Source organism: Clinocottus analis, unplaced genomic scaffold (assembly GCF_023055335.1).
Source record: "Clinocottus analis isolate CAN_PGR_092001 unplaced genomic scaffold, fCliAna1.0.p SCAF_23, whole genome shotgun sequence".
Classification (NCBI taxonomy): domain Eukaryota; kingdom Metazoa; phylum Chordata; class Actinopteri; order Perciformes; family Cottidae; genus Clinocottus; species Clinocottus analis.
In genome coordinates, this window is record NW_027175965.1 from 1 (window position 1) to 12,624 (window position 12,624).

A 12,624-nucleotide genomic window follows, 5' to 3' on the forward strand; every position below is an offset into this window, starting at 1 on the left:
CAGAAGAAAAGACAGATGACAGTTTAACCTGCACACATAACATGACAGAGAGAAATAAAAATCAAAACTCAAACAATATCAAGTATCCAAATTTCCAAAATTTATTCATTTCAAACTGCATATTGAAAAAAAAATATACTCAGCTGAAATTGTAACTGTTATAAGGATGGTATTAGTTCCGGTAGATATATACATAGAGTTGGTTGGCTTCTGCGTACAGGCCACACATTTTTAAATACAACTACGGGAATGAATTTTTTGAAATAAAAACTTAAAATATCACAGTAAATATACAGAAATTGTACAAATCAATTAGAAAATAAAGAGCACAAGCGTCATACCTCTAACAGATGAAAAGTGGGAGACGGAAATATAAATTAACAACCTATATTGTAAGCTGTATGATCGTAAAAAGTGTCTTTTCTTTTTTTTATAAAGAAATTAAAATGTTAAGTAATATTGACCTTAAATGAAGAAAAAATGTATGTCCCTTTTCTTTCCAATGTTTTCAGTAATAAAGGAGCATAACTGATCGCTCCCATTCTCATACAGTTCTGCATCTTCATTTTTTATATTTTCTGCAAAACTGGCGTTGCCATACATACATATATATATATATATATATATATATATATATATATATATATATATATATATATATATATATATATATATATGAAAGAAAGAAAAAAGAAAAATGCAACCTCTTGCGGTTTAACAACAATTTCATCTGATTGTAATGTTTCTTTGATAAATACTGTACAAAAGGTGATTGCAATAATAAAACATTTGATTGCGACTCCCACTTTCTAGTCTTCCAAACGTCATCCACCAGTGAAGAGGGGGATCTCCTACCGTTCCTCTAGAGCTCCCTTTAGAATAAAATGAAAGAAAAAAAGAGTCGTGTGTCCTTTTTGACTTCTATACAACTTTTCCACCCCGAAATTTTTCTGTACAAAATAGTCCAACGTTAATAGTCCACAGTTTATCTTATAAAAGTTCATTTTCTCTCTCTCTCTCTCTCTCTCTCTCTCTCTCTTTCTCTCTCTCTCTCTCTCTCCTCTCTCTCTCTCTCTCTCTCTCTCTCTCCTCTCTCTCTCTCTCGCTCTCTCTCTCTCTCTCTCTCTCCCGTGTCTCTTACATGTGTGTGAGCGGCAGCGTGCCGTTGATCGTCGTCCCCGGCACGGCGCTCTGGTAGTGGCCGGACATGTGTAGCCTGGTCTGGGCGCTTTGCTCGCTGACCTCGGCCCCGGGCAGGTACATGCTGATCATGTCCCTCAGGTCCCCGCTTTGGCAGCCCGGGCCGGCCCGGTGGGATGACGAGGTAACGACGGGCGGGCTGGAGCTGCTGGACTCGGACTTCACCACCGAGGAGGGCCCCATGGAGCCCAGGGAGGTCATGCCCGGCGTGGCCTGCTGGGAGTAGGACATGGAGTAGGTCGGGGAGCCGTTCATGTAGCTCTGGGAGCCCCCGCCATGCTGTTGTACTGCAGCGCGCTCATGTCGTAGCGGTGCATGGACTGCATCTGGCCCGGGGTTGTGCGCGTTCAGCCCCGGGTGCTGGTAGCTCAGCTGCTCCTGCATCATGCCGTAGCCCCCGTTGGTCCAGCCGTTCATGTGTGCCGCGTAGCTGTCCATCCGCTGGTTCACGCCGCCGCCCAGCCCGCCCCCGACCCGACGCCGGCTCCCATCCCGTTTCCTCCCGCCGACAGCAGCCCGCCGGGCAAGGTGTACTTGTCCTTCTTCATGAGGGTCTTGGTTTTCCTCCGGGGCCGGTATTTGTAATCCGGATGCTCCTTCATGTGCAGGGCCCGCAGCCTCTTGGCTTCGTCGATGAACGGTCTCTTCTCGCTCTCCGACAGAAGTTTCCACTCCGCGCCCAGCCGCTTGCTTATCTCCGAGTTGTGCATTTTGGGGTTTTCCTGCGCCATCTTCCTCCTCTGGCCCCGGGACCACACCATGAAGGCGTTCATGGGTCTCTTGACCCGCTCCGGGCTGTTCTTCTGGTTGGGGCCGCCGCCGGACGTGTTGGTGTTGCCCGGGCCCCCCGTGTTGGTCTGGGGGAGCGGGGGGGCTTCAGCTCGGTCTCCATCATGTTATACATCAGGAACAGCGTTCAAGTTGGAGCTCCCGCGAGCACGAGAGGAAGGGGGGTGGGGTGGGGGGTAAAAGAAAAGGATAAAAAAAAAAAAAAAAGCCACAGAGACAAAGTCGACGAGGCCAGCGGCCGGACAGAGAGGAGCGACGACAAAAGTTACCTGGCGGTTTTCTTCTCTGCAACTTTTTCCTCTGGACAAAAAACAACAAGCAGCGCGCCGCGTCTCCACTCACTCTTTCTTTCTCTCTCCCGCTCGGTGAGTGTGTGTGCGTGTGTGTGTGTGTGTGTGTGTGTGTGACAAAGAGCCTTCTCCCAATAGGTCCCTCTCGCTATGTTGTGTCCACAAAACTTCTCCCGTCGCTTCTCCGGAAAAGCATCAACAAACTGTACTTTTCGCCTCAGTCCGCCCGAGCCTTGACAACTCCAGATACTTTTTGAACAAGTTAATAGACAACCATTCATGTGACGGGGCTGTCAGCGAATAAATGGCTTCGACCTGGCAATCAGAGCCGGCCTGCTCCCCTGACACGCCAATAGGGAGGTGGGGGTTGATTAGCATAAAGGGGCGGGGTCTGCTCTGCCCCGAGACACACGCATACATGCGATCTTCAGGCTGCTTATGAGCCAATGTAAAGTACATATTTACTATGGAGATATTTACGTGAATATATATATATATATATATATATATATATATATATATATATATATATATATATATATATATATATATATATATAGTGGCACTTTATGAACAGTTTCTTTTTATATCCTCTTAGAGGGAGTTTCAAAAGTTTGCTGACAAAGTGTCGTTTTGAAAACTGACTAAACACTTTCCTAATATATACAAAATATATGTCTTAGTGTTAATAATAATTTGTAATAAATAAGGCGATTCTTTTAGCTTTTGGTTTATAATTATATGTGTGTAGCCTAAATTAAAAGGACTAAGCCACAGTAGAAGAGGTGTCATGCAATTCGATGAGAATACAACAAACACAAAGTGTGGAATAAACCGATCGAGTGGTGACAATAATGGTGTCAGTGTCATCTGTCCCGGGACAGTTTTGTTCTGACACTGTGTCCCGGCCCGTGACCCTGCTGCTGCTCCAAATCAAAAAGTCACTAATGCCCCCACTTACGGGCCCAATAACATAACAACACTTAAATAAACTTTGTTGGTTAACTCAAAGCGTTGAATAGCGGTGCTGGTGTGTGTGTGAGTGAGTGAGTGTGTGAGTGTGTGTGTGTGTGTGTGTGTGTGTGTGTGTGTGTGTGTGTGTGTGCGTGTGTGTGTGTGTGTGTGTGTAGGGTGAGAGGGGGGAGGGGGGGGTCTGTTTTTTAGCGTTGAAAAGAGGAAAGGTAATCCAAGATGTTTCCCCCCAGCCCTTTTGTTTAGTGAAGTTGAATGCCAACACACAGAAGGCAGACGGGCTCATCTCAGCACAAATAAGCGGGTTTTGTTTGGGATGTTGTCGCTACATCTGTCCGGACAAAGAGCGACTCCACTCCACTTCCACCGCCACAGTGCTGCTGTTGTTGTTGGGCCTCTGCGTTGTGGAGGGGACGGGGCTGCGCGGCCTACCGGGGACACGAGGAGGAGGAGAAATAAAGGTGAGGAATATTTTAAGATAAAGTGTGTGTGAACAAAAGCCACGGCTCATTCATATAAGCCTTGAACAAGCGTGTCAGCCAATTAGTAGGGGATGAAAAGCGGCCTCCACCTGCCTCGCTTTACCCGGGATCACACCGGCCAGACGGGATACTATCAGAGGAAACCTGCGTCGTCGCTTTTTAAAATCGAAATAATTCACTCATGTGGTTTTAATGTCCAAAAAAAAAAACCGACTAAAAGTTTGATGGCGTGTTGGTGCTGCTCATGAAGCTGCGCGTCAAGCAGGCGTCCTGCGGCGTGGCACCAGTGCCGCCTACTGGACACATGGGGAACTACAAGACAACCACACCAAAAAAAACAGACACATTTTTCCTCAAAGCAGAGACAGTGGAGGATGCCTACATATATATATATATTTTTAGAAGTTCGGTTAAATATGAAATGTTACAAAATATATATATTCAAAATATGCTCATGACCAAACACCACGTGGGCCTAAAGCAAACAAACTACATCTCTGTCTGTATCTGCAGGACAATCCCAATGATTCCAGATAGATCAAGTACATACACCTGGAATAATGCAATTGCAACGCGTGTCTCTAGATTAAATCCCAATTGAACGTGAATAGATCAAGCCTTATTATTTTGTTTTAGTCATTTGATAATAAATGGAGGAGCTCTCATTATGCCGGCCACCGTACATACGATTCATCTTGTGCTTAATAGGCTGAGAGAGGCGACACATGCAGCTCGGCCCATTATAATGCAAGGTTGAAATGGGCCGCTCGGCTGCTATCTGCATCTGAGTGTGTTCCCCGCTACCTCTAATCTGCTTATGATAATAAAGGAACAGCGTGGGGCCCTGCAGCGCCCTGAAAGCAGGGCCCCCATCCAGCCGGTAAAGGCCCCGCATCCACAATCATCCTGAATTAAAGCCGTTGTTTGACAAAAAAGCAGGAGAAACTAGCGGGGCGGCTCCACTGGACCACTTGTAAGCCCCCTCGCGCCACCACGTCGGGATGGATACAGCAAATACAGAGCGTGGCACGCTGGGAGAACAAAATACTGTGTTGGGGTTGCACACATGTAGGCGATGCGATCACTGCGAAAACAAAGAGGGGATATATATATATATATATATATATATTCCAACTGCCGCCGCGCAGGAATGATGCCGCGTTTGAACTCTGAGAAAAGTCACGCAAATCATAAACACCATGACGGAGCTGGTCGCTGTCATATTGTTAATTCATCATAATAAAATGCCAAAATACATATGTTAAATGTTGAATTCCGGTAAAGGAAAAGGGACATATAGTTATTGTAATGAAGAAGACATTTCGCAGGTATATTTTGAATAAACTCTTGCCACTAGGGGCCGTACCAGCAGCTGGAGACTCAGCCGAGGAAATACACATGAAAATATTAATAAGTCTTATATGAAAAAATAATTTCACAAGCATGTATAGTGGTATTTAAAACAAATCAAAATAGATGTAAGTGCAATTGTTCTAAATATTTGAAGACACCGATGTGTCTTTAATCAGACGAGCAAGTATTGGTTTGTTATAATGTCACCGAAATATTTCTTTCCCCGAAAAAATGTTGAATGCCATGATGAACTCAAATAAATCAGATTATTGCGTAACGAACACACGACTATCAGGATGTACACGTGACACGATGTTACGAGATCGATCACTTTAGAACATAATTAATAAACCAATGTTTTTATAAGAATAGTTAAAATCTAAAGTCGTAATAGAATTTTAAACATCATAATCGGTGTATTAAAATAACAATAAAGCCGGAGTAAAACTAATACATAATTGTAATTTCAACCCGTGTGATATTTCTTATCCTTTAAAATAAATAACGAAAGAGGAAATTAAAATAAACAATTAAATTAGCCGAGATCAGGGAAACGCATGACATTTCATATATATATATATATATATATATATATATATATATATATATATATATATATATATATATATATATATATATATATTCTGATCTCTGTGTAGTGGAGTATAAAACACAAACCGGCCAACAACAACAACTGAGGCAGTCAGTCAAGCTCATGATGCCATGCGGTGTCATTCCACAACACTGCATGTTTCTCTCTCACACACACACACCTACACAAACACACACACGCACGCACGCACACACACACACACACACGCGCACATACGCGCGCGCACGCGCACACACGCTCCTCTCCGCCGCACTCCAACTTACTGCCAGTTTGAGAGTCCTCCCGTCTTGACGGGCAGAAATGAAACAAGGTGCCATTTCGATCCTCTTCCTCCATGTGTCCATGTCTCCATCTCGCCTCTCCCGGCGGAGGGGAGCCTCAACATCGTCCGGGGACCGAGCTCCCGGCGCTAAACCGTCCCAAACCGGCACCGGCTCCGCGCGATGTGTGTGTCCTCTCTGCATCCCCGGTAGTCCGCGCGCTTTCCACCCGGCAGCCGGCTCGCTCCGTCCGGCGTGCAGCCCCGCGGAGCCCCGCAGTCTGTGTGGAGCTCCGCTGTCTTCTTCCCGCTCGCCCTGCGACAAGAAAAGCCGTTTATGGCGACACACAATGTGAAAAGGGGGCCGATTTAAAAAGGAGAAGAATGCAAGCAAGAACAACAAAAGTCAGTTATAGCAAAGTCTATGCCTCTCCTCTCCTATCTTCCACCCCCTAGCTTAGCCCACATAATGAGCAGGAAAAAGCTTTATATTTTGTTCACTGGGTATTCACAGATAATTTGAAGCCATTGTTTCTGCCACAGATGGTTCTTTTTAATACAATAACCGTGCTCTTTGTGAATAGCGAGCCCACAATAAAAATCTAAAGCGTCCTCCTGAATAACCATTTTGTTCTCTCTTGTATAGGCCGAACAAAAGCGCCTGTGAGGTAATGGCCTGCCTTATTGAAAGCCTCAGAATGGGGATTTGATAAAGATTTTTTTCCTCTCCTTTTTTCCTTTTGCACAAAGTACATGCCAATGTCAAAAAGAAACTGACACGGCATGAAAAGGAAAAGGGTAAAAATATGCATGCTGTTGCAGGTTGCAACGATTAGGACTATTATTTTTATTACTGTTATTTACATTTCCTAACTTTGTGCAGCAGTCAGAGGTGAGAGGTGGTCTTGGGGGCTGCAGCAGAGCAGGTCAGGTGCAGGCGTGTTATGGGTTTTACAATGGAGCTTAAATCCAGAATACATTAGCCTCCAAAGGTCTGCTGTGGATTTGGCACAGTCTCATAATTTTGCATAGGGTGAGTCAAGTTGTGCCTTGATAGAATTAAGTATTCCGGGAGCATACCATCGGTGTCTTGCTGAAACCTCCTGTTTCTAATTCTACCCTTTTCCCTACAATGGCCCAGCAAATATTGCATGGCCTTAAAGAAGGCGATAAGATGCTGTGAAATGTCATAAATGCACGGCGGCTAATAGAGGGGTAGCCTAATGTAACCTGCTGGTGGGGACGCACGCCTGCAGGTGTGTGCAGTCAACATGTATCAGGTCCTGCAGGATGGATCCTGCCGCCATGTAAGCCGCCTCAGTCGGCCCACGCTTGATGTAATTTGTAATTAACTCACGGCTAATCAATAAAGCGTTTAACAGAAAGCACAATGGACCCACGGGGGGATGATCCCAAGCCAAACATATTGGATGTCACTGATCGTTACAAGGTGAGGACACCCTGTCTATCACAGGGGTGGAGGGCGGAAGGAGGGGCGGCGGGCGGGGTGGGTGGGTGCAGGAGGAGAACATAGGGGCACTGGATGAGAGGATGAGGAGAGAGAGAAAGAGAGAGAAATGAATGGAAGGAGGGCAGAGAGGGAATAAAGAGGGGAATAATGGAGGACAGGAGAGGTGAGAAAGGATCCTATTTCAACTCGCGAGGCGTAGTTTATGGAGCTACACACAGTTATAAAACAGTTATAAAACACACACACACACACTATCCCTCAGTCTCAGCCATGCAGCGGTCACATGTACCAACACCAACACACATGCAGAGGATTAAGAGCAAGGCCTTGCATCTTACAACAGCCGGCATCACACGGAAAATACAAATGGAAAAAGTCAGTAACATATATCTGGGATTACTAAGGTCATATTATAGGAGAGAGAGAGAGAGAGAGAAAGAGAGAGAGAGAGAGACAGAGAGAGAGAGAGAGAGAGAGAGAGAGAGAGAGAGAGAGAGAGAGAGAGAGAGAGAGAGAGAGAGAGAGAGAGAACCAGTGCCCTCCTTATGAACAGGCTTAGCAGTAGGAGAAATATGTCTTTGGCTCTTTATCTGATCAATCTGAGCCACACAGTCTAAATCACAGACATAGCACTCTTATTAGAGCGCTGGAGCACTTTTAATTATAAACCCATCCACAGAGGCTGAACGTGAAAGCACGAGTCCAGTGGCACCACGTGAGCCTTTAGAAACACCGGCATCATCGCTGAATGCTAAAGCGTTTCTACATTGAATCTGTCTCTCACACTTTAGCATTTCCATATGCATGAGAGTGGACACATTTGCTGCATCTGTTTTGTGTTGTCTTCTCGCACCTCGGCCTGATGGGAGATCCACAGTGGGCTGCCTTTGTATGTCTGCATAGTATGTTTTGTGTGTGTGTGTGTGTGTGTGTGTGTGTGTGGGGGGGGGGGGGGGCGGAAGGTGGGGGGGGGTACGGACACAGTAATCAGTGGAAATGGTGGGCCCTATTGAGGGAGATGTGGCCAGCCAACTGTCAATCATGTCACACGCAGCAAACACTAACACACATTCATTCATTAACACTGCGATACAGTATTATATTTCCCTTGAGTAGCAATAGTAATGTTGTCAAATGGCTGTTTTAAGGCTCATGCTGGGAGTTAAAGTCGTTTTTTTTCAAATGTAAAGGTTGATCAGTGGTGGTTTAGCTGAAGGGATGCTCCCAGTTCTGCAAACAAGATTCCATCAGAAGCAGAGCAGCAAACATTTTTAAAACCTGGATGGTTAGAATGAGACGTAATGCTAAAGAGGATCACTTTTCTGTTTAAAAAAATGACCCGTAGTGGTTTGAAGTGTGTGTAAAAGCATAACAAGGTTTTGCTCCACGGGCTAAGCAACGTCAACTCCGAGCTATTGGTCAAAACAACACCAAAATAAATAAGCATGTCAAAAAAAAGGACATTTCAATATGACAACATCAACATTTTGATATTACATTTTTAGAACACACTTACAGTAAATCATTTTAAAAAAATGTATGGCACAACATACAATGTATATTGTTTCAGTTTGATGTGCTGTGTTGGCATGGACGATACGGACAACATGGCCAAAGCGTTGAGTCACCATCCGTTTATGAATGTTTGCTGTCTACATTTTAAAACATGTCTTTTTCTCTCCAAAATAAGCAACAATATTTAGCCTTTCTCCAAAAGAAATTAGATTGGTTCGAATGGAAACATCTGCTAAGTGGAGGTCAGGTTTCTCTTGATAAAGTCCTATTGTATGTTTTTTTATTTGTCTGACAACAGCAAACTACATCAATGTGATGGACATTTTGAGTTTAGCTCCACTGAAACCGTAACCTGTGACTGTCCTCGATCACATGATGTCATGCCCAGTTTTGATGTTGCCTTACAAGATGGACAACTTAAAAAAAAGAGACTTGAATAAGCCAGTGGACATGAAGGTCCTGTATGTAAACAGCATTTTAAACGTTATCCGCTCTAGTATGGGCCTGGTGGTGCAGGAGAGACTCCGTCACGTTGAGGATTAGAGCTTTAAAGACAGTGAAACATGCTCACCGCCAGGAGTGAGGTGGTGGATCGGTCCTGCACCTGTTTGTTCGGGAGCCAAACACGCAGACACAGCTGTCAGACATTTACAGAAGCCCGCTCTTCACTGGCATCTCATTAATGAAGAATGCAGCAGAGACCGTTTAAACAGAGGAGATGCAGCGGGTTTCCGTTGGAAAAGCCCTCTGACCTTTGTAATCCACGGACCTCTCCTCCAGTGCCACAGGTAAGGCTGACAGCTGTTGGGTGGATTGCCATAAAAATTGGTCGAGACACTGACGTCCCCTTCGGGATGAAGTGCAATGAATTTGGGGATCCACTCTTGTGCTATCATCGAGTTCAAGTTTAAATCTGTTCATTACATGCTGTTTTGTTTGTCAAATACTCTCAAATAGTAGATACATGCTTAATTATGCAATTTGAATAATGTATTAATGAACTGTAGAATAATCCTTTCCACCTCTCTCAGTGTCAGCCTTATCTCATTTGCCCTTCGTGATACTCTTGTACTGTGTTTGGTCCAAAAAGGTGTGTGGGGGAGGTACTGGCATGCAATAACAGGTACATTTCATCAAGAAGATACTAGTACATTCAACCATGAGGACAAAGAACCAACAATCATGTATGTGTGTAGGGTTTCCTGCATACAGAGATGAGAACTGAGCAGGGCAGACTCAGTAACATAAAAGCTTTTCGAAAGGGATTCTGGTGCTCGGAAAAACTGCCACTTTAGTCCACAGGGACCGCTGAAAGAAGAGCTTTAAGATTAGATATAAAACTAGGCTGGACGTGACAGTGAATGCAGTCACAGACTTAGATTATGATGATGAACATGCCATTTAAGTAGTATGGAGAGTATTCATAATGTTTAAATATTTGATTGCTGGCTAACGTGAACCATTTAAGGAGGACTTCATGGCAACCAAGCCATTATCGGTGACTGATGGATACTAATGGCTGCGTCAGATTATTTGACCAACTACGTAACCGACTTCATAACAATGCTTATCATGGTTGGATTGATCAAAATACTGGATGAAACACGGAAAGCCTCATCATCAGATCGGCTAAATATTTATCTGACAAGATATTAAAAATGATGATTTGTATAATAGCCAACTCAGTCCAGTTGATTGACAGCTAATAACATTAGAACATTTGATTGATGGCTTATATGCCATTTGAGCATTTGGTGACATTTCAGTGAAGAATTAAGCCAAAAACATGGACTCCAAACATCAGATGAGTCAGATAAAGAGGGCTATGTTAATATAACTTACTCACTGAGCTGATTTATGCTTATTAATGATCAAGTCAGATTAGCAGGCTGCCTGAAAGGACAACTCTTATCATTTGAGTGACTTTAAAAAAAGAAAATTACAGGCGGCTGCATATCCTGAAAAGAGCAGAAAATGAAAACATTTGAATCTGGTTTCTGGCCTTCTGTCACATGAGAAGGAGATTCAAATGATCTGACGTAGGTTTGGATCTATGATTAAATGGTAGTTTTATTTTCCAAAGAAATTCAACAACCATGTGTTTTTCCACATTTAATTTTCTGAAAATAACCGTGTATTTAAACTACACTTTAAGAGCAGACATTCAGACTGCATTGCAATAACTGCTAGAACACAACAATAATTTAAGTTGTGACATCTTTGTTTTTCTTGCTTTGACAAGTCAAAACATCTGCTGTGTAAACGAGCTCAATTGAAAACGCAACAATACCAAGAAAGCAAAATGTATTTGCTGAAACAATTGTGTCTTTTTCTTTCTTTCCATCCCACCTGCAAAAAGACGAGCATGACTGAAAAACCTAAGGAAGCACATCTCACTGGAACGACCTTCCACTGAAAAGAATATCTTAAATATGATAGAATGATGATTCCAGAAAGAAATGTTACCGATGAGTTAAGAGAAAATTAATTCCTGCCCACAGGAGCAACACTTCAGCCTTCTGAACACCTTCGACAGGTATCACATCCCCATTAATAATCTTTATCGTAAAATGCCAAAAGCTGCAATAACCAATCGAAAGGGAAGACACATTTCAAACACCTGACACAAATAACGCATCAACAGTTGATCAAATGAGAAACAAATGAGATAAACGATATGTGATAAATACATGAATACACAATTTAGCACTTAAATGTAGTTTTGCGAAGCTTTTAGCAACAAATTTGCCTTTTTTTATAATGTAAGTATACAGCATGCTCAGCCTCTTTATCCACTCTCTCACATGCCGCGGCTACATTACGCATGTACACATACAAGATGTTTCACACCCGCTGCATCACACACTCATCTCCTCACTCATCTCTCTCCTCTCTCATCTTTCCCCCGGCCACCGCTGGTTTTGTTTACATGCCAATTTGAATGAGAATGAATCTCTCTCTCGGATTTTTCTCGAAAGCGGTCTAATCCACGCAGGCTGCTGCGAGGCCCCGGCCCTTTGTTTGGGATTACTGCAGCTTAGCGCTTGCTAACAATGAGGAGATGAGCAGCTCACCTCATCGCCGCTAATGAAGTGTGGAGAGTCATTTAGCCGCTAGCTAGCTGCCACCGAGCCGAGATGATACCTTCTCACACGTCTGCACACACACACAGATACATGCACCGCGTTTGCATTGCTGTACATGGGAGGACACCGACTGATGACATTCACTTCTGAACTTCTTACCCCTCACAGTTGCTCTTAAATTATAGTCTTAGAGTTAGAAAAAGTACATTAACCTCTACACGGTGCCGCTACCTGCCCAAGTTAGCAGTTAGCTAACCAGCTAAAGAGTCAAATAGTATGCTCAAAGCTAAAACAAACACTCAATATTGGACATTTACAACTTTAGAATGAGATATGTCTCTCGTGTTGACAGCTTGTTCATGCTGTAAACACAATGATGTAAAACCCTGTTTTGGGAGGTTTTAATATCGATGTTTTCTCTTAATTTTTAACGGTAGCCTTGCCAAAGTGTTTGTGGGATTGAAGAGGTAAAAACATACTTGTTAATTAGCCTTCAAAGTGTTAGTTTCTGTGATCTTTTTCAGTACCAGGATGCATTTTTTTCTTCAATACAGTGCCAGCTTCTGCCACTAATGTGTTCAGACGGATACCACT

General features: G+C 43.6%; 1 protein-coding gene and 1 long non-coding RNA gene across 3 annotated transcripts in view; both read right to left on the reverse strand.

The window, feature by feature from the left end:
* Positions 1 to 1,095: 1,095 nt before the first annotated feature.
* sox2 (SRY-box transcription factor 2) lies at positions 1,096 to 2,737 on the reverse strand. Its single transcript, XM_068589838.1, is given in 5 exon segments — positions 1,096 to 1,470; positions 1,473 to 1,535; positions 1,537 to 1,673; positions 1,676 to 2,065; positions 2,068 to 2,737. Coding segments are annotated over 5 exon segments (960 nt in total). The 5' UTR covers positions 2,105 to 2,737; the 3' UTR covers positions 1,096 to 1,137.
* A 117-nt stretch (positions 2,738 to 2,854) lies between these two features.
* Positions 2,855 to 12,624, reverse strand: part of LOC137793618 (uncharacterized) — a 31,189-nt gene continuing 21,419 nt past the window's right edge. Inside the window, exons 2-3 of one of the 2 annotated variants that reach the window (XR_011078226.1) lie at positions 5,963 to 6,274; positions 2,855 to 3,679 (exon numbers count right to left, since the gene is read on the reverse strand). This is a non-coding gene — a long non-coding RNA (uncharacterized lncRNA). The other variant, XR_011078227.1, reaches the window with a different exon arrangement.